Raw genomic sequence first — 23,658 nt, forward strand, 5'->3', positions numbered from 1 at the left:
ATCGCGCAAATTCCAGCTTTTCACCAAAGGAGAAAAACGTTTTTTTTTTCCAAAAATGTGTTTATAGCACAGGCAGACTCTTCACATACTAGAGCATGTCTGCAATAAGTGTCAGAGTTGAAATCGACATGTAAATATGAAATAAATGCTTAAACATGTAGCTAGGTATAATGTTAGAGACCACAGAAGTGAACCTTCAAGCCTGTTTTCTCAACTCGCTGTTTTCTGGAAGACATTACTCTATAAGCCATATCTCCAAAACTGGTGGGTCAAACTGAACAACCAATATGTAAATTTGAAGCTATGATTCCCTGCTTTCATATGACACGAAAAAAACGAAAATTCAAAAAAATCCAATGGCAGTTCCTCAGTCAAATTTAGTCACAATTGTCTGACGCTCGGGTGCAACTGTTAATTGTTTAATAAAAATGTTAATTAGTTTAACAAAAAATATAGCTTTTTTTCCCTCCAAATTAGCGAAAATAGACAATTTACTGGCTTCACAATATGATGCATATTTTTGCACAAAAAAATATTTTTATTGTTATTGTTTTCACATTGACTTGATATGTAAAAAATAAAAAAATAAAATCGATAGAACAATCAGGAAGAAAATAATGGATAGTTGCAGCCCTAGCTGATGCTGATATTTCCTTCTTGGAAACACGTAGAATGCTTCTACCTATCCTTGCCTTTCTATCGGGTACATTTGGCGAACTAATATCAGCAGTTATTCATCAAGAAAGGAATAATCTCAACCCCCCCCCCTGACAAAAATCTATATCCTTGGCCCAGTCTGTTATTGCCTTTGTTGTGTCAGCACTCTGAAAGCTGCTTCGTATTCACACAATGTGTTCTGCAAACAGTAGACCTACCTGCAGCAGCAATATCTACTTCCAAAATGAGGCGTACATTTTCATTCTCTATCTCCCATAGTGCTGAAATATTGATCCCTGGCTATAATAACCCTCCATGCTGGGCAATCGTCAATCAAGTGCATTTTATTTCTAATATCAGAGAAATGTGCCAAAATGGAAACAGCGGGAACAGAAATGTCGACCGCTGTTACACCACTACTCTCCTAGCGCTGCATTTCTAACACACAGTAGTCGCATGATTATATAAAACAAAAAGGATACTTTAGCTGTTGTTTCTTTTACCAGAAACCTACTGTATAAGGTTTTGTTGTGAGAAACACTTGTATAAAAGATCCATAAGGTATTTGATAGAAAAATAAAAACGATAAGTAAGGTATGGTACCATCACTGCAGCTGCAGCATCCTAAAATATATATATATATATATATATATATATATATATATATATATATATATTAGAGCTGGGACTCGATTAAAAAAAATAATCTAATTAATCAGAGGCTTTGCGATTAATTAATCTAGATGAATCGCATTTTAATCGCATATCAATATTCAACCCGAGAACAGCGAGAAACCTTTTTCTTTAAATGTTTTTTGGTATCCCAGTGAATCAACGAATAGTGACTACAGGATACCACTCATTTTCAACATTTTACTGTCATTAATATACCTGTTGTGGAAATAATAATAAAAAGTCACCCCATTCTGTGTTGCCTGGAACTGGAGGTCTGAATTTTTTTTAGTAACAGTAACAAGTACATCTCAGTGACATCACAAAGCTGTACTTACTTCATATTGTTACTGTTTTTTGTCAGACCTCCAGTTCTAGGCAACACAAAATGGGGTGACTTTTTATTATTTCCAGTTTTCAGTACTATAGAAAAGCGCCCAGTGAGAAACGTTCCGCGGTGAAAAAAAAGGTGCGATTAATTTATCTATAGTTAATCGCGATAAATTTTTCTGTAGTTAATTAATCTAAATTAATCGCAATTAGTCCCGGCCCTAATATATATATATATATATATATTTATTTATTTTACTTTTGATAACTGGAAGCTCTTTCAATAGGCATGTGCTGTGTATAAAACTTTACTGTACATGGTTTATGCCCACCTGGAGGAATTTATAAAACGGAAGCTTGACACGGGCGCCAGCATTGTTGTTGAAGTTGGCCAGTTATGAACCATGCACCTCTGCCACAGTATTCTCACTTTTAAATAGTAACTCCATTGATTAGGAATAGACAAACAGGCAGACAGACACATACCTTATATATTTTACCTAGCTGGGGGGACATTAGTGAAGAAAGTGGACAATAAACAAGATGGCTACATGTACTGCATGTAACTGGTTGGTTTGTGGACGTTTTACCTCATAGAGGTCAACCATCACGTTGCCCTCCAGACCCATGCTGCTGACCACGTTCCCCAGGGCCAGGGTGTAGTAGACGCCTGCCGTTCGAGACACGTACAGGTTGTAGGTTTCATTCTGGTTCCACTCCTGGACGGCGGCCACCACGCGGTTGTCGTCTGTACTGATCACATGCAGTTCCTAGTAAGAGACACAGACCCGGAAACAATGGATGTTAACCCATTCTGACCTGAGATCAGATTCATACGAGGTTTCCACTGGACACACACTGGTCTGATGAACCCATTCTGACCTGAGATCAGATTAAAAAAATGTCAGTCGTTCTTCGATTTTTCAAAAAAATAGCAGACCTACAAGCTCGTATCGCGCCACTCGGTGGCGCGATATGAGCTTGTAGATCTGCTATTTTTCAATAGCTAAAGCATGACATGATGCCGACACCAAAATGGGTGCCCGGTCAGAATGGGTTAAGATCTATAGTGTGAGTGAAGCCTGAGTTATACTACAGTAAGTTGCGGGCGGATGTGAAATAGATGATTTACAAGCTTCTACAAGCTCCTGTATACGTATATCTACAGCGTACTCTGATTGGTTGGGAGGATGAGGTAAGCTCCACTACCACGGAGATGCCGAGAGGCCACCTCCACTTCCTTGTTTACATTTTGTGGCGTGAATGTCGGTGAGTTGCAGACAGTACAGTATGAATAGCATGGCTTGGCCATACTGGACCGTGTCTGGAGACATTTAGTGAGACATGTACTGTAGTGAGACACTTAGTGAGACGCGTTGTTGTCACTCCAAGCATAAATTGGCCTTAATTACAGTCACTCACTCTGTCGCCAGAGATTGTTGGTTCTGAAGTGACTGCGATGTACACCTCTACTGTCATTGTTGTTCATTTATATTTTCAGTCATTTGTTATACTTGTCCAGTAGCATGCACTCATGTAAATGGCAATGATTACCTACTTGTGCAATTATGTACAACAGGGCTATTCAACTAAATTGTTCAGGGGGCCACATTGTCAGAAAAGCTAAGGGACCGGGCAGGACTGAGCTTGTAGATTGCCTATTTTTGCTGCACAACACAAGTATAAAATAGGGTTAAAGTTATACAGTAATCACAGTCAGAATATTTAGCATTCACATATTGAATCTCTAACTTTGAGGATATTGCACTTATCATGAGATGATTATGATTGTCGAGTAGAGCTTACGCAAAGGACTGCACGCTGTTCTCTTGTGTGTTTAATTTACCCCTGACTGTGCCAACAACACCTTGGAGAGAAACGACAGCGACCGTGACGAACATGGCTTGATTGAATAAAACATGTTTATCCCATTCTGAACGGGCACCCATTTTGGTGTCAGCATCATGTTATGCTTTAGCTATTGAAAAATAGCAGATCTACAAGCTCGTATCGCGCCACTCGGTGGCAAGCTTGTAGGTCTGCTATTTTTGAAAAATCGACCATCATCAGACCAGTGTGTGTCCGGCGGAAACCTCGTATGAATCTGATCTCAGGTCAGAATGGGTTATTTGTCAACGGGGGTGTGACGAGTAGGGCCATATGCACACAAACAGAGCTGCCCAGAATAATAACAAGTCCATAGCCAGTGAGTGTGATTTCCTTTTTTGGCCTTGATTCAAACACAAAATATCAAAGATGGCGACAAGCAGAGCCAGCTGTGAAACGCTCTAAGTTGAGCCAATGTTTCAACAGAGACGGACTTTGTTGTTCCATGACAGCTGAACCTCTAAAACAAACACGGACATGTGATCTGTGGAATGTGTTCTGTGGAAAAAAACACAAAGCAAAATAGAAAATGCAACAACATCAAAACATCGGGGCGGCGGTGGCTCAGGGGTAGAGTGCCTGGATGGTAATCGTAAGGTTGCCAGTTCGAACCCGGGCTCCCCCAGAGTTACTGTCGAAGTGTCCTTGAGCAAGACACTGAACCCCTAATTGCTCCTGATGTGCTAGTTGGTGCCTTGCATGGTTTCCGCTGCCATCGGTGTGTGAATGTGTGTGTGAATGGGTGAATGTAATGCACAATCTGTGTAAAGCGCCTTGGATAAAGGCGCTATATAAATGCACCATTTACCATTTAAAACATCTGTCAAGTATATATTTTTTAACATAAGCTTTTCGACAGCTTTATTTCGATATTGTCAGTGAGAGAGAGAGGCAGGACAGGTGTACAGAGAACAGGGCAATAACTAGACACACAGGACAGCAAACATGCAGTCCAGCCAGCTGGAAATCAAACCAAAACCAGGCTGAAGAAGGTATGTTGTGGGGTGGTTCCATTCATGTACTGTACTTTAGTGTGAGTGATAATTATGTATATCAAATATAATTGTATTAGTTTAGGCAACATGGCTCTTCCATGGGAGAGGGTTAGAGGGCATAAGATTTCACTGAGATTAGGGTTGTGCAGTCTGGCACGGTGATTTATTTTAACCCATTCTGACCTGAGATCAGATTCATACGAGGTTTCCGCCGGACAAACACTGGGTCTGATGAACCCATTCTGACCTGAGATCAGATTCTAAAAATGTCAGTCGTTCTTTGATTTTTCAAAAAATAGCAGACCTACAAGCTCGTATCGCGCCACTCGGTGGCGCGATATGAGCTTGTAGATCTGCTATTTTTCAATAGCTAAAGCATAACATGATGCCCGGTCAGAATGGGTTAATATTGTAATGCCCAAACCACACCTATGCATAATGTAATGGGTAGCAGGTGTTTTAGGGATAAGGCTGGTGTCTCAAGCTAGCAACTTTTGCACTGGAACAGCCTTTGCACAATGCTAAATCCCCAAGTAGTGGGATTAGGGACTTAAATTATATATTAGGCTCTACTGAAAATAGAGCCTAATATCTCCATATTTTAACATTTTTGTGTTTTTTTTTTAAAGGTTGTCCTACTTGATCGTACTACAGCGTCACACAAAAGTAGCAAAAGTAGCAGATCCACAAGCTCAAAATGTGGTATGAAGTTAGTAACATGTTTTGAGCTTGTACCCTATTTTGCTGAATATAAGACTACGTTTTTTTTCCAATGGAAATATCCTAAAAAAACGGGGGCGTATTATAATCGGGGACTAGACTATTTGACATTCAATGTTCTTTTTCCACAAACGAGTCTCAAAAAATCGTAGTCATTTTATATTCGGCACAGGTAAACACTACCTTTGAATTTGAATCCTGAAAAAATTACAGTTTTGGATATATGAGATTTCCACCCGACAGAGACGATTATGTTAATCATTAATGTAAGCTGCATTTTGACCACTTCAAATGAAGGGACTTCAATACTGGAAGGGATAATTAGGACATTTGATTGATTGAATACTTCATTAATCATAAAATAATGTAAACTGCATGTGGCACAGTAAGACATTAACCCATTCTGAAAGGGGAACCCATTTTTGTGTCAGCATCATGTCGTGCTTTAGCTATTGAAAAATAGTAGATCTACAAGCTCATATCGCGCCACCGAGTGGCGCGATACGAGCTTGTAGGTCTGCTATTTTTTGAAAAATCGAAGAACGACTGACATTTTTTAGAATCTGATCTCAGGTCAGAATGGGTTCATGAGACCAGTGTGTGTCCAGTGGAAAACCTCGTATGAATCTGATCTCAGGTCAGAATGGGTTAAGGCTAAAACTAGGGGTGCACAATTATGAAATTATGACCGATATCCGATCTCCGATTATTTGCAGGGTTATAACTGCCGACACTGATTCTGAGCGATTCCGATAGTATAGGGATTACATGCTGCCTTAAATATAAGAAATACACTAAACAAACGCCACAGAGCCATTGACGGTCACATTATTATTGCATCATCAATATCTATGAAAATAATGTGGATTATTTTTAGACGGATCCGATATGGCATTTTTGTGGCCGATATGGTCAATTTCGACCGATTATATCGTGCATCACTAGCTAAAAGTATAACACAACTAGAAAAAGTGCCCTTCTGGGCACAGGTCTCCACCAGGATAGGAATGTAGGACATTGCAGCTTGCCTTCATCTGGTGGTTGGATAAAAGGGCAACAAAAGTAAATTATCCACAGATCCGTGCAGTTAGAGGTAAAAACACTTTTCGGCCAGTTATAGCGCCACCTTGAGGCTGAGTTGAAATTGTTCATGTGGCATTTCTCCCTCGGCCTAGTGGGAATGTGCGTGCACAATTTCACGGAAATCACGCGATGTGTTCATGATTTGCAGCATTTTGTTTGAAACTGAGCACTCCTGTGAACTTTGGAAGCCAATCTTAACCAATCAGGATGGAGTCTGAGAAATCTGAAAGACCCGTTTCGTTGAATGGCTCTAGAGAGACTGTGTACCAATTTGCGCGATGTTTGGACAAAATCTGTAGGTGTACTGTGCAAAAACTTGTTTTGCACAAAGCGGCCTCCTGGTGGCGCTATAACAGGCCGTTCTGGAAATTTTGGGGCAGAGGTTCATCGTTGGCATCCAGGGAGTGTGTGTGCAAAATTTGGCATCGACCGGGTTAACGGTGGCGGAGATTAGCTGCTCACGGACACACGGACGGACACACGGACGGACGGAGTGCAAAACATACTCTCCCCCCATGCCTTCGGCCTGGTGGAGACAACAAAGTCCTATGTGTGTGGTCCTATGTATTCACCTTCAGGCTAAAGATTCAGGGCTCCATTTTCGTCACCGCTAGCGCTAAACCCAGTAGCGTGCACAGATAGACACTAGGGGGTGCTAGAGCACCCCTGCCCTTTTGGCAATTTTGCTCTTAAAAAAAAAAAGGGGGGGGGGGGGGTTTCTTAATTTGTAGTGTGTGGACCATGCGGTGACATTGATCAAATCTTGATAAAAAAACACTTCTACTATATTATTTAGGCCCCCACAATCTAAAGCTATGTTTCTATGTCAGTGGTTCTTCAATTTAAAAAAAATAGCAGACCTACAAGCTCGTAGCGCGCCACTCTGTGGCGCGCTATGAGCTTTTAGATCTGCTATTTTTCAATAGCTAAAGCACCAAAATGGGTTCCCGCCCCACAAGGTGCCGTTTTTTTTTCACTTGAGCACCTGCCCCTCTAAATGTCCAGAGATGGGCAGTATTTGAAATACATGTATTTGAAATACTTTTTTGTATTTTGTAATTTGTATTTCGCTGGGATGGAAGAAATTAGATGTATTTTGTATTTAGATACATTTTTTGACCCAGTATTTGTATTTTGTATCAAAATACATTTTCAAAATACATTTTCAATGTATTTTGCCCATCAGAGATGGGCAGTATTTGAAATACATGTATTTGAAATACGTATTTGAAATACTTTTTCTGTATTTTGTAATTTGTATTTCGCTGGGATGGAAGATGTATTTTGTATTTTGTATTTAGATACATTTTTTGACCCAGTATTTGTATTTTGTATCAAAATACATTTTCAATGTATTTTGCCCATCTCTGTAAATGTCTGTGCACGCCACTGGCTAAACCCCTTATGCCTAAACTTATTTTTTACTTATTTTGAAAAACATTTTTGTATTGTTCAACTAGCCAATCTACATTGACATGTTGTGAGCTTGTAGACTGGCCATTTTAACTAAAGGCAAAGAAGTTTAGGGATAAGGGGTTTACCGGTGACGAAAATGGAGCCCTTATAGTGTTTGGACAGATTTGTGCCAGACAGTGCAGTGGAACAGTGATCACCTTGGGCAAAGTGTACTTGGGCAGCTTCATGGGTGTAAACACGTCTCTCTTGGCTGACACATAGTAGATTGGCCGCCCACCAGTTGAGACCTGAGTGTGATGAAACCATGCAGGGGAAAACACAGAGAAACAGGCAGTCCAGGCACTCACACAGTCCTCGTTTATTTCACACTTGTGGGACCGATTACATAATGCCATAATAATGTTATGGGGTTGAACAGCATACTCATGTCCGCACCACGGACATGAGTACACTGTTCAACCCCAGCACTTGAGTCAAAGTAGCCATACAGATACTCCTGGTCAAACATTACTCAACTGTAAATTGATCTGTTCAAATGCTGGAGTTGCCTTTGCCTGGCTCCAGCCCCTGAATCACTAGCCACGAAAATTCAGTGAGTGTCAGGCTAATACTGGAGTACTTGCTTAAAAAAGATGAATACAAATGTACATGCTTTTAAAATGACTGACATTCTCTCAAATGTCTCCATGGAGACGTGAATTCATGGTCATGTTTTAGTTTTTGTTGCATTCCTAAGCAAATAACTCATTTGTGTCTACTACCAGAAACACAGTAGGGAATCAGTTATTGACATAGGAATGCGACAAAACTAAAACAAATGAATTTATGTCTCCATGGGGTGAGTAATCGATAGGGGAAAAAAAAGTCATTTTGGGGGTGAACTACTCCTTTAAGTATTCAAAAGTACAAACTACATTTTCTTTTTAAAATCATTGCATCGTTTTTTCCCGAAATCTTCCAAAAACGCTCTACAAGCTCACGGCATGTCGCATTGCACCGCGGCGTGAGCCTGTAGATCTGCTATTTTCATAGCCATGGTTCATGACGCTTGTCCGTCAAGAGCTCCATGGCGGAACTTCAACCTTGTTTATGCACTTGCTCCATTCGGTGGCCATTTTATCCGTTTTTTCCGCCATAATGAACAATACGGAACATAAGGGTACTTATATGCGCCCGAGGAGAATTGTAACATCCGTTACAATTCTGTAAGGGCTGTTCTGTAAACAGGTTCTGTAAGGGCTGTAAATGGAGCAAGTGTGTAAACCAGGGTGAAGTGTTTCATTCATAATGTACTGTGAACGTATTAAGTATAAAACAAGGACAGTACAGATACTGTTCACAGAACAATTGTCTTAGCGGCAATTTTTTTTCCGTGTGAAACCCGGGAAAATGTCCTACCTGGACGAAGACATACTCATCTTGCACCACCAGGGAATTAGGGTCAATGTAGCCTGGGAATGGCTTCCCCTTGTTGGCCTCTGTGCAGTTCTGCAGCTTGCAGGTGACATACAGTGCCTCTGTAACACACACACACACACACACACACACACACACACACACACACACACACACACACACACACACACACACACACACACACACACACACACACACACACACACACACACACACACACACACACACATCAAGTCATGGCACAGATGACAGTATACACTAGTGTCCGGGGACCCCCATGGGTCCTTGGGAGGGTTCCAGGGGGTCTCCAGCAAAGTGATTGATAACCAGCTACATCCAAAGTAATCCATCCACCCACCGACCTCATTTAAAAGGGAATACCACACATTTTCAACATTGAACTATGTCATTAATATACCTTAGGTATATTTTGTCCTACACAAACATTCATTGACAATGAATGGACAATTTTGAGTGTCCGTGTAAAAACAAACATTGCGTAACACACAAATTGAAGGCGAAGGTGATGTATTTTCTGATGCCAGAATGAGATCATGTAAGATGATGTACGATGATACGATGATGTGATTGTTATTATTTCCACACAACACAACTCTACAGTAAGTTATATTAAGGACATAGTTCAATGTTGAAAATGAGTGGTATTCCCCAGTTCCTTATTGATAGGACACCATCATATACTCCTTTGACGTTCCTCTGGTTCCAAACGCGCCATTATGTGGAGAGAGAAAACACCAGCTAAGTGTTCAGGCTATAGCCTTCACCCGGAGTGCTGAGCGGACCTTTGGTTCCATATGTACTTTCTCAAGGGTTTAAAATAAATAAACCCGACGTTTTTTCAAAAGGGCATTAGGCCAGTGAAGAAAGGCAGCCTTCACTGAGCGGCCTCCATTGGGTCCTTCCATTTCCAGTGTCAATAAGGTGGCCTCAGTGGACAGGTAGGCTGTGGGGGGGAGACAGACGGCCAGGGGGGCCAATTGCTTTCCTTTGCCTTCATTGGCAGAGCAGAGAGAGTGGCTGTCCCACAGTATTAGCCTCTGCCAGCCACGTGTCCCCTTTGACCACATGTTCATGATCAATAGTGATGGCTTCTGAGAGAGGGTGGCGTGGAGGTCTGACACCGTGTGTGTGTGTGTGTGTGTGTGTGTGTGTGTGTGTGTGTGTGTGTGTGTGTGTGTGTGTGTGTGTGTGTGTGTGTGTGTGTGTGTGTGTGTGTGTGTGTGTGTGCACGGCAGAGTCTATTGCCTCCAGGGCTCAAGCTGTGATTTAACTGCAAATAGGTGACACGCCTGCACTGCTTTGCTATATTAGACTGAAAAAACTAAACAAACAAAAACAAACAATATTGAGTTTGCTACTAATATTTATTTTATGTATGCAATGTGCATTATTTAGATTATAATAATAGGCATATAACAATAATCAAGAAGGAATATACAGTTGTGTGTGTGTGTGTGTGTGTGTGTGGCTCATTCAACAAAACAAGTGTGAACACTGAACAGTGTCCCAGTTGTCACTATCGCTCATGAAAATGAGTGATATTTCTCCATACACAAACATGCACGTGCGCACATGCGCGCACACGCACATGCACAGCTTCAGAACACATTGTAATACATGCATTGCTTTCCCCTGCAGTGTCACTGTGTGTCCCTCCCTTCACCTGGGCATTCCCTCTGGACTGTCCCTTCATGTTAGCCGTCAGAGGCACGGCACACACAACTCCTTCTCTACTCTAGTACAACACAGTGCGAACACGCCACGGAATGGAGAAGTCAACTCGGAAAACAATTACTCACGTCCTTCAGAGATGCTGGTTTCCAGGTGAATTAAGCCCGGTTCTTTGTCCAAACCCATTTTCGACCTGTAAGGGAGACAAATGTGTTTCGTGACCATCACCATCGCTCTATTTTGGCCAGGGAATAAAGGGGCAGGCGACAGAGCTAATGGCATCAATCGTAGCTACATCGTGTGCAGTCAGATCTGGGAGATAGAGCTTCATGCGGCGATGGCAAAATGAATTCATAACTACAAGGTGGTAACTGTCAAATGCCATGATGGCTGTCATAAACCAAGTGGGTTCCGGGGGAACCTCGGGGGTCCTCAGGGGGAGTTCCAGAGGGGTCCCCAGCTAAAAAAAGATATAGCAGCATCAAAATGTGTTTAGTTTGCTCCCTATTATTCTTTATTTCTGAGCGGTGCCTCTGCTCCATTATGCAGCTATGTGTGTAATATGTACAGTACAGTATGTGTACAGTACGTGTCCCAGCATGGATGCGTGTCTGTCTGAGCACGGAAAGCTGCAACACAATAACATGACCGTTTCGGACCGTTAGTTTGTTTGGGAAATGCAGTGTCCAATCATTTTTCACATTCTTTGAAATCCAAAAAATGAATTAGGTATAGTGCAATTCCCAAAGCTTTTTTGTAAAGTTTTAAAGCTTATCTTAACCCATTCTGAACAGGCACCCATTTTGGTGTCAGCATCATGTTATGCTTTATCTATTGAAAAATAGCAGATCTACAAGCTCATATCGCGCCACCGAGTGGCGCGATACAAGCTTGTAGGTCTGCTATTTTTTGAAAAATCGAAGAGCGACTGACATTTTTAGAATCTGATCTCAGGTCAGAATGGGTTCATCAGACCAGCGTGTGTCCGGCGGAAACCTCGTATGAATCTGATCTCAGGTCAGAATGGGTTAAAGGGACTGGAGAATCAGAAGTGAAATAAAGGCACCGTCATAGGAGAGAACGACAGAGAACGACAGAGAGAACGACAGAGACAGAGAGAGACCATAATCACCATGAATTCTAATTATTAGAGTCATTGCTACTGTACAGTAGTTAGACGGTAATATCCGGACTGTTAATTAAACTGACCCTTTGGGTCAATTTGTACACTTTGAGAGTTGAATGAACACTCTAGATTTTCCTGTGGTAGTGTAGGTGAATTTCTAAATCACAGGGCTTCAATAGGGGGTCCTTAGAGTTACCACAAGGGGGCCTGCAACATCTGTGTGATAGGAACATTGTTGATGTGCACATTGTTAGCTTGTAGATCAGTTATTTCTCTGTGAAGAGATTTGTTGTAGAGCAAAAAAAAGAGCAGATCAAGTACAGAGCCATGGCCAAGTTTATTATTATTATTTAAAAATAATATGTAAACAAATAACCGCATGTTGTCTCACCATGACTGGCCTGGAAACTATATTGTACCGATCCATTCATCACGATAGATGTTGGATACTCAAAATGACACTATTCATTCTAAGAATAAACCTAAATACTATACCGTATATAATATATATCGTACCATATATAATTGATAGTGCTGTCATACAAGTCTGCAACACAGTTTCATACAATTATGTATAAAACTATCAGGTAAGGAGTGTGGAATATGTTGAAGGCCCCCGTTCCAATTGAAACCCATCTCTGAACTAGAAAAAGTGCCCTTCTGGGCACAGGTCTCCACCAGGAGGATAGGAGTGTTTGTAAATAATTACTTGAGTAAGCATAAGAAAGTATGTAGTAGAGTTAATATTAATACAATCTGAATTATTATTTAAACTAGAGAGACTGTGTACCAATTTGCGCGATGTTTGGACAAAATCTGTAGGTGTACTGTGCAAAAACTTGTTTTGCACAAAGCGGCCTCCTGGTGGCGCTATAACAGGCCGTTCTGGAAATTTTGGGGCAGAGGTTCATCGTTGGCATCCAGGGAGTGTGTGTGCAAAATTTGGCATCGACCGGGTTAACGGTGCCGGAGATTAGCTGCTCACGGACGGACGGACGGACGGACGGACGGACGGAGTGCAAACATACTCTCCCCCCATGCCTTCGGCCTGGTGGAGACAATAAGCTGGCCTAGTTGAGTTCACTTTGCCTATACTGTATGTCCATTTACCACTGAATAATTCAGTCGGGTAGCCAGAACCATAGCTGTTGTTAAAACTTTTCCTTTTTACAATAGTTACTGGAAGGTAAAACTCTGCTTCAGCTTCAGCTTTTGGACTTATAACACCAGTGGCGCACAATATATTATTTATGCACCAAAAGCCGGCCGGTTCCATGCGCTGCACAAGGTGCCCTTTTTTCACTTGAGCACCTGCCCCTCTGTCTGTGCACGCCGCCACTTCTGGGTACGACATTGAATTTGACAGCTGTCCTTGTATACCAAGAGATCGTTTCGCTGTAGGACCAGCTGGGAGGGGGGAATACAGGAGTGGTTTAGTCATGAGACGGAGCTGTTGCCTCATGAAAAAAGAAATGCAAAAAAAAAGAAAAAGAAAAAAAAGAGAGGCAGTGCCAGATGTTTCCTTGCAGATTGTCTGAATTTCTGAAGAAGTGATTATCCAAATACATACTTTTTCAAGGTTCATGGGAGTTGTTACAGCATGCAACCAACTTTTTGATAATAAAAATGTATAAATATATCATTGAAGTTGCTGGCAAATCAATATAGCACTCTACTGTACATTCAACACTGATTCAATACATGGAATTCAATGGACCAAACCACACGAAAGGGTTGAGACAGTTTTAGTGTTAACTCCTTGCAACCGTTTGGACCCAAGGAGTTGCATTGCTTTGGTGTGGTTAGGGCTTAACCCATTCTGACCTGAGATCAGATTCATACGAGGTTTCCACTGGGACACACACACTGGTCTGATTAAACCCATTCTGACCTGAGATCAGATTAAAAAAATGTCAGTCGTTCTTCGATTTTTTTCAAAAATAGCAGACCTACAAGCTCGTATCGCGCCACTCGGTGGCGCGATATGAGCTTGTAGATCTGCTATTTTTCAATAGATAAAGCATAACATGATGCTAACACCAAAATGGGTGCCCGGTCAGAATGGGTTAGGGTTGCATCATTATGTGGTCCTGATGGCACCATCGGTCAAAGACCTTCAGCTCTCACTGGACCGGTTCGCAGCCTAGTGTACGGCGGCTGGGATGAGGATCAGCGTCTCCAAATCTGAGGCCATGGTTCTCAGCAGGAAACCGGTGGATTGTGCAGTCCGGGTAGGGAATGAGGCATTACCCCGGGTGAGGGAGTTCAAGTATCTCGGGGTCTGCAGTCGCTGTACCGCACTGTTGTGACGAAAAGATAGTTGAGCCAGAAGGCAAAGCTCTCTGTCTACCGTCTCCCTAGATGCCTCCTGAGGCACGTCCCACCAGGGCAGACCAAGGCGCAGTTGGAGGAAACACATCGACTCACTGGCCTTGGAACGTCTCGGGATCCCCCAGGAGGAATTCACTAATGTTGAGAGGGAAGTCTGGAGCTTTCTGGTGGAGCCGACTACAGATAAGGTTGAAGATGGATGGAGTATAAAGATGACAAATGTATTCCTGTGAACTTTGTGTATAGGCCTACTTGGCGGTGTCACTCGCCAACTCGGCGCACAACACGACCACGCAACGAAGTACACATCATGCTGGAGAGTTTCTTGCTTAGCCTCATTACCGGGGTTACCACTACACTTCGCAACACAGTATGGATCCTAAAATAGAAACTCTGCCAGCCATTGCAGCAGTAAGCAGCCCTCTGGGCTCTCTTCACTCCTGGCTACCCGGCTTGTTAACACTTTTGACAGTTTCCCTACAGCCCTTCGAACAAAAGCTTTTTGTTGCACATTACTACAGAGGCCAGTCATTCGGAGGAAAGTATTCTCCCATGTTGTGATGGTCTGGTTGCAAAGACCACAAGTAAAAGAATGGGTCGAGTTCAGATATGTTTTATTTATTTGCTTTTTGTATCGATTTAAAATGTTGTTTTTTTTGTCTCGCATAACACAATGTGAAGAGGTCGTTTTGGGTATTCAGGGGTGCGCGCAGGCGGAACAATGGACATTATTACTTTGCCTCAAGAAAATCTACAAAGCTTCTCAGGTTGTGTACTGTTTCTTTTTTTTTTTTTTTAAGATATTTTTTGCGGCTTACGCCTTTTTATTGATTTTTGAAGGGACAGACAGTAAGCTGACAGGAAACGGGAGAGAGATGGGGGGATGACATGCAGTAAAGGCCGTGTCGGGTCCGGGAGTCGAACCCGCGGCACACTGCGACTGGATTACCAGTCCGGTGCCCAGACCGTTACGCTACGGCCTGGGCCTGTGTACTGTTTCTTTACCAACTTAAAAGGAAAGCAAAAGTACAGTATTAAGATTACACACTGGTTGGAATAACGTGTTCCTTCCACGCGCTACGTCCAACCAGGGAAACTCCCCCCTGTCAGGTGTAAAGGAGCAACTTGGACACTCAGGCATGAAGGAAGCATGAGTTTAAGTCCGTTGCTCTCCCCTTGTCCCCCATATATGGGGACTAGGTTGGTGGAGGGTGTGTAGAGCCCAGGATCACATTAGATGATTGACACAGGGGTGAAAAATGGGTTACAAAATCGTGGGATAAAAAAAAAAAGCCAACCATATACAGCCGCTATTGACTATTTTGGCCATTCTCTGTGTTTCCATGATGCAATTTAATGCAATCCTTCCCTGACATGATAAACTCATTTTGTCAGGGGTTCCCAAACTTTCTCAGCTCAAGGCCCAAAGGGATATTTGGTGTCCGTCCGACAGACTCTGTCAGACTAAAACCCATTATTAAGTTATTCTGACTGGCAGTGGCGGTGTACCTGGTAAATGTGGTAAGGTAATTCATAATATTCCTATAAAACAGGACATTAATAACAATACGTTATTGATATTTCATTATCCTGTCCTATCATTATCCAGATAGTATCTATCTATCCATCCGTCTGTCCCTTTGTCCGTCCACTCAGCACACCAGACAACACTTGTGTTTATAATACATATTATGGGGGTCCCTGGCAACTCTTAAAAATGGGGTCCGCGGCCAAATGCACATACTGTATCAGTTTGGAAGGCGTATGTCTTACCAGCACACCAGCACACACACATAACTGTAAATGCATGCAATCTCTGTCTGAAACCCTCCAACCGATCAACTTCAGCAACTTGGCAAGTGTAGTGCTGAGTGCCAGAGGGAGTTCCATCCAAGTGGGAAGTTGGTCAGATCAGCGCTTTTCCAGGAATATCTATAAATCAACGAATCTCTGTATCTAGCTTGTCTGTTTGCGTCCCTTGTATGCCCGTATAGTATATGGAGATCCCTGTATCTGTGAATGTTTGTGTCCCTTGTATGCCCGTATAGTATATGGAGATCCTGTATCTGTGAATCTGCATTGTCTCCACCAGGCCGAAGGCATGGCCCAAACAACGTTTTGCCCCCCTCCGTCCGTCCAGGTGACAGAGCAGAACCTCTGCCCCCAATTCTTTTCAGATCTGACTGTTATAGCACCACTATGAGGCCAATTTTTACTAAACATTTTTTTAAATATATTAGCCTACTCCCACAGACTTCGTCCAAAAATCACGCAAATCGGTATACATAGTATCTCTATTCAGTATTTAAGTCCGACGTCATTTTGTAGTGCTACGTTACGTCCGGGTCCAAGTGGCACCAGCTCCCGTCCGCATCTCGTTGTAAATAGAATATCTAAACACGTGAATCTTTTTACAATGACGTTATTTTTCAGAAAGGAAGCCATTGAGGGTTAAAATGGGTCTTAAAGGACAACTTTAGTTTCTTTCAACCAAGGTTCATGTTTTAGGTTGTTATTAGAGAAACTAAAAGGTGAGTGTTCATTTCTTTCATTTGCTGCTTTCTTTTGTTTTGGGTATTTTAGACGTTTTTGACAGGGGGGCGGGGGCATTCGAGCATGGGGCTAAGTATGTATTTTTTTACCAAATATTATGGCGATTTATTTTTTTATTATTTACTATAGTCCTAATAAACCCCAAGAAATTACATCTGACCACATTAGATCACAGGATCTACTGAATGTGACAAACTGACATATTGAGCCTATACACACAGTATAAGCCTTCCCCCAGTAGGTAGATCACTGCCTCAGGTCTGGTGATGCAAACCTCTTGGACATCCCCATTACAAAAAACGCGCCTTGGCTGACGGGCTTTCTCCGTTGCAACGCTCCCTTTGGAACTCACTCCCACCTCACATCAAAGCCACCAGCCTTGCCCTGTTCAAAGCCTCACTCACACTCGCTTTCCCAGCCTAATTCAAATCCCTTTCTGCCTTTTAGTCTAAACGTAATGTTTTTTTTTTCTTTGCAAAATGTTTAGCCTTTTAACTACTTCTAACTATTTAAAGTTGTTTTGTTGTAAAACGACTTTGTGTACTAAGAAAAGCACTTTAGCGCTATACCTATACAGTATACACTGTATGTATTTCTAGTATTAAAACATCTCAGAGGCAAATACAGAGGCAGTACTTTTTACGCAACTACAATTATTATTTGACAGCTTTGTTCATCGCGGCTAGTGAAAATCATATGCTCACCAATAGAAGCGATTTGGGGCCACTCTCTCGTGCACCAGCTGCCATCTCCTGCCGAACTCCACTGAGCTATAAAGCTGCAGGAAACAAAACAAAATAAAAAATACACAAGTCAAGTCAGTAACATCATGTTAACTCAATTATAATGTCTCCACTTTTCAGCCGCACCAGGTTTATGAAAGAAACACACATGCACGCACCGATTATACACACTAGGGGCCTGATTCTTCAACGTGTTTCCGCTGATATATTGCCGTGACGCTGGCGGAAAGGCATTTACGTGGATTTCCCACATTAATTTGGAATTCATGGAAATGGCCGTGAACTTGACGCTGTCTTTGGTTCGTCGGAAACTCCGCTAAATCCTCCGCCACCTCTTTAGGTGGCGGAGAAATTTGCGGAAGCATATACACTTGCATGTATAGATTTATTCAGAAGGCTTTAGTCTTCATGCTGAATCAATAAATAGTCCCCAAATCTCAGATAAAATATGTAGGCATGTGCCCCCAACATATTGGTCGATCAGCACATAAAAAAACGATATATATATATATATATATATATATCTATATATAAAAGCCGAGTGCACTTGTAGGCTATGCCTAAATGCATGCATTCTAGAGGCAAGTTAGCCTATAGAGTCCCATAAGGAAACTGCCCCTGCAAGCCCCGACACCTTTTTTTTTATTTATTAGGATATTTCTATAGCATGCCATACGCGATTGCGCTGCTCACTGGACAGCCTTCTCTAGGCTACTCGCAGTGCAACGCGTTGTGAGCTTGTAGATCGGCTCTCGCGGACTGCATGTTAAAAAACAAACTCACAATTATAATAAGAACATAGGCCTACACTTATCTGCATTTTGCACTGTACGAATCTAACGTTGTTTCGGTGTGTGTGTGTGTGTGTGTGTGTGTGTGTGTGTGTGTGTGGGGGGGGGGGGGGGGGGGGGGGGGGGCAGACAGCAGCGTGCTGCCGATCCGATTCACATTGGAAAATGAATAGGGCTAATTAGCCCTATATAAAAAATAGAAGACCACATTTATAGCCTAATGAATGCAGCGTGTTTGAAAGTCGGCCAGTCATATCAGTTTTAAACCAGCTCACCTCCACTCGTGAACATGACGGACAGACAGACAGAATTTATAATAATGTATATTGATATTGATCACATGGTCCATGGATGCCACACACAGAATAGTTTAACTCACTGGATAAACTCACTGGATTATAATTTCTTCAGACAAGAGGATCCCAGGCCTACGAGGTAGGCCTATAGCCTAATATATTTACTTATGAATGTATGGGGCTATGGGCTACTGTTCTTTATCGCGCAACAGTGTCGAGGGCCCATGCAGCCCCCCTCCCTCTCTCGTCTCTCTCTCTCTCTCTCTCTCTCTCTCGCTCTCTCTGAAAAGACGACTTTTGCATTGACATATCTGATATTTTAAATATCAGATATGTTTTACCTCTGCATAGGTGTGAGAGAGCACCCGCCTTGGTTCCGAACTTAATTAAATAAATTATAATTATAGGCCTATTGCTTCAGCGGAGCACGCACCGTTGCAAGCTTCGATAGCAGTGACCGCGGCTGTGATCTCAGACAAACTGCTGTCTGCTGAGTCATGCTTGAAGCCTTTTATGGTATGAAATTGGGCGTGGATCAATGCAGATGAGGTTGTCGGGTGCTTTTCCGATCACTTTGCACCCGCTGCATTCAGTATGACATACACCTGCGATACACCTGCGCACCTGTGGTACACACCACTCTATGAATAGCACGTCATCTCAACGTAGCTTGATCGGACGGATAAATACGATATCTGTTTCCGCCACCGTTACACTCTGGCGCATTTCGTTTTTGAAGAATCAGGACCTAGGAGTGTGAGTGTGACGAATAAAATGATCCGAAACAACAACAGCTCCATTATATGAACTTTCAGGAAGTCCCGATTACCTTAGTGGCTTCACGAAATATCTGTCTGACTGACCCCCTGGCACACATGCACACACACAAGCACACTGTTTTGAGTAGACACCACCAAATTTGATTATTTTATCAAAAGTTTTAGGAGAGGGAAACAAACTGCATTATTCCTCTTCCCACACAAGCCGACATTTAACCTGCCTGCAGATTGTGAATCATGCTGCAGATACTTAAACCATGCATGTTCACACCAGGGGGGCAGTCAGCCAGATATTTCGTGAAGCCTCATTTGAAATCGGTAGTTCATATAATGGCCTGTTGTGGCGCTGGACTGGACCCAAAAAGCCCCATAGCTCCATAGAGGCCCATGTATTTGGGCCCAACTTCACCTAGACTGTATTACCTTAATAAACATGGTCATGAATACTTTCTTCTTCCAGTCACTAGTTTAAAGTCTCATTTATAATGTCATAATATAATTTTTGGAAAATTATGGTCCCATTAATTAAAAAAATTACCATAAAGAAAAAACACCATCGCGTATGTTCTGAGGGGCGTGGCTACCGTTACAGTCTATGATCGGGATTCCCCTCCCACTCGAGTCAAAATAAAAACCAACGGAGAAGAAGGGGGGAAGTCCCGCCTCGTTGTCTGGGCAGCCAATGGCCAGCTGGTCCAAAACGGAGCCAGCCAATGGCCAGCTGGTACCAAACGGATCTAGAAAGATGGCGACTTACAGTGCAGGAATAACAGGCTTCATTTTACGTCCATGTTAGACCCGGCGAACGCTTTGTCCATATTTTTTACAGTCTATGGTTCACACACACACACACACACACACACACACACACACACACACACACACACACACACACACACACACACACACACACACACTCACACACACACACTCAAGGCTGAACACCGCCGGGGTTTAAAATATGAAGCTGCTAAAGGAAGGTGTTTTTAGGTGTAGGTATTATTCCACAGGAGAAATCGTCAATGTCGGGCAGAAACCTCGTATCCTGTATGTTGTATGTTGACATGCAAGGTTTCCCGACAGCGATTAGATTGTGCACCCTCTAACAAGCCTGTGGTTAGACAGCGGGTTGAGGGAGAGGCTGACCGCAGCGGGTGGTCTGAATGCAACCATTGTTCACCAGTCAGCAAATTACTAGTCTGCTGAGATTTCACCACCAGTTATCCATGTCATCAGCCAAAATTCATCATTCATTCAGAATTAGTCCTATATGTGAGCCACATATTGTACTGTACTATACTGTATTATGTAACTGCATTTTCAGTGAATAAAATGCAATTTTGTCCAGTATGAGTATGAGTATATTAATACAATATAAACTTATACAATTGGAGTGGTCTCCCTGCTCTTCTATTGAGACATTTAGATGCGGTGTCTAGGATGGACACAGCCTGGTCAAAATGGTATTGTTCCCATTGTTCCCAGTGAGCGAGCAGGCATTATTAGCTCAGTGGTAACAATGCCGGCACAGAGGAGACCCATGGGTTCAAATCCAGGATAGAACAGGAACGTTACAAGTTTGTTGTTTCATATTCATATTTTGTTGACTGATGTCTGTGTTCCATCATTAAATCAACAAACTTGTCAGAAAGACTAATTATACGTTTCCTCTGTCAAAACAATGCTGTACCAGGACATTAATGATAAATCAGTTTACTATAAATTACAGCTAAAAATGTAATGAGCCATAAAACTTATTTCGGCATTTCAATTAGGACTATTTCCACTTAGAGCACAAGCAGCCATGCGTGATGTGTGTAAACAGTCATTTATTAGCGAATAACTCAATATTCTGTTTACATTTAATTATTTGCAAATGTTGTATTTATTTACTCTGTGCTGAAGGGTGAAGTCTGACTTCACCCTTCAGCACAGCGTAAATAACCCATTCTGACCTGAGATCAGATTCATACGAGGTTTCCGCCGGACACACACTGGTCTGATGAACCCATTCTGACCTGAGATCAGATTCTAAAAATGTCAGTCGTTCTTCGATTTAAAAAAAAAATAGCAGACCTACAAGCTCATATCGCGCCACTCGGTGGCGCGATATGAGCTTGTAGATCTGCTATTTTTCAATAGCTAAAGCACGACATGATGCCAACACCAAAATGGGTGCCCGGTCAGAATGGGATAAATACAAAATGTGCAAAGCCAGCATATAAATACTGTTTGATGTTGACATTACTTTACCTGCAAACAGAAAGAAGCTATTTATGATTCCATTCCATTTCCAATTGCCAATTAATGTTGCCCAGCCAAGGGACAAGTATAGTTCTGTGTCAGATAAACAATCAATCCCAAATTCCAAAATCTTCCATCGACTCTGATCAATCAACCATGATAAACCCTTTGTGACATAAGCTATACAAAAGGAACGTTACCGTGTGTGTGTGTGTGTGTGTGTGTGTGTGTGTGTGTGTGTGTGACTGTGCGTGTGTACGCTAAGGCTGCACAATATATCGTTATCGTATCGGTATCGAGGTATGAACATGCACAATATCAGTATCGCAAAAAGGCAACGGTATCGCAATATAGATATATCGTCGACATATCGATATATCGTCCACTTCTAAAGCCAGCCCTCTGTTTTAGCCTGTGCCCCTCGGAAAATAAACCATCACTCCGTTTGTCCCTCTGTCCTGTTGTAGCCTGGATCCAGCCCTGAATCGCTAGCCACGCCCATTAAGAAAATATGTTGCTGCACGATATATCGTATCGTATCGATATCGAGATATCTGCCCTATATATCGTGATATATATTATATCGTATCGTATCGATATCGAGATATCTGCCATATATATCGTGATATGAATTTTTGTCCATCGTGCAGCCCTAGTGTGTGTGTGTGTGTGTGTGTGTGTGTGCGTGTGACTGTGCGTGTGTACGCGTGCGCATGCACTTGCTTGCGTGTGTGCGTGCACGCTTGTAATTACAGTATCCCAAGTGTATCCAACAACGAGCAGATGCAAACTATTCCCTGCTAGTGTTGAATATTGGACATAATTATACGCTTCCATGAGGAGATAAGCACCTGCAGGAGGCAGAGGGACTTCCATGTTGAACAGCGTTAACACATTCTGACCTGAGATCAGATTCATACGAGGTTTCCACATGGACACACACTGGTCTGATGAACCCATTCTGACCTGAGATCAGATTATAGAAATGTCAGTCGCTCTTTGATTTTTCAAAAATAGCAGACCTACAAGCTCGTATCGCGCCACTCGGTGGCGCGATACGAGCTTGTAGATCTGCTATTTTTCAATAGCTAAAGCATAACATGATGCCGACACCAAAATGGGTGCCCGTTCAGAATGGGCTAAGCAGATGGGCGAAAAGTGTGCGATGGAGGATAAGGCAGGTAATCACAGCTGACTAATTATCCTCCAACACTGAGTAAACACTTAGTCAGGCGAGTAACAAGAAGCCCCGTGATGGAGGAGGGAAGGTTGAACTCTCACATATAACCACCTAATTAACCCTATGCTTTGTTGACCGGGGTCCCCCAGGAGACTGAACTCGGCACAGTCCTTGTTTCCCTCTACACAAAAACGTGCAGACGTGTTTTGATCTTGCGCATTGGCTATTTTCGGTGAATGATTGTTTGCCTATTTTTTTGCAAATTGTTTGCATTTTTTGACACATGGACACTAAGGTTCAGATCATGTAACCTCTTCCCAGGCTTTTCCCAGAAAAAGTGGAGAAAAGCGTAGTAACAAACAGGTGGGACTTCAAAGCGAGACAACTATTCCACAATCTCCGAATGCTACAGTATAGTACTTAGGGATGCACCGATCCGGCTTTTTGGCATTCGATACCGATTTCGATACATGGGGGTCCAGTATCTGCCGATACAGAGTACCGATCCGATACCCCCCACAAAGAAACGTAATAACCTATTAAGCTGTATGCCTCACTGTGTGGAGTCTGGAATCATTATTTTGTGTAAGGAAACATCAAGGCTTGACTTAAACATTACTTTCCCAACTTTGTAAAACAAAATGTAACAAACACAGATATAAATGCACTGAATTATTTATTAAATAACTGTGCAACAATTAGACCAGGTTAATGTGTGCGCAGGCTAGCCTGCATGTTATACTGTCA

General features: G+C 42.3%; 1 protein-coding gene across 3 annotated transcripts in view; it reads right to left on the minus strand.

The window, feature by feature from the left end:
- Positions 1-23,658, minus strand: part of LOC310859344 (VPS10 domain-containing receptor SorCS1-like) — a 245,180-nt gene that overhangs the window by 69,624 nt on the left and 151,898 nt on the right. For all 3 annotated transcript variants that reach the window (XR_014569292.1, XM_083765827.1, XM_083765826.1), the window contains exons 5-9: positions 17,583-17,656; positions 10,997-11,061; positions 9,159-9,277; positions 7,958-8,047; positions 2,250-2,429 (exon numbers count right to left, since the gene is read on the minus strand). Coding sequence is in view for 2 of the 3 variants with exons in the window: in XM_083765827.1 (XP_083621953.1) it covers positions 2,250-2,429; positions 7,958-8,047; positions 9,159-9,277; positions 10,997-11,061; positions 17,583-17,656 (528 nt within the window). In the remaining variant the exon portion in view is untranslated. The remainder of the gene's footprint in view (positions 1-2,249; positions 2,430-7,957; positions 8,048-9,158; positions 9,278-10,996; positions 11,062-17,582; positions 17,657-23,658) is intronic.

This window comes from Protomyctophum parallelum, assembly GCF_964188405.1.
Source record: "Protomyctophum parallelum genome assembly, chromosome: 5".
Taxonomy (NCBI): domain Eukaryota; kingdom Metazoa; phylum Chordata; class Actinopteri; order Myctophiformes; family Myctophidae; genus Protomyctophum; species Protomyctophum parallelum.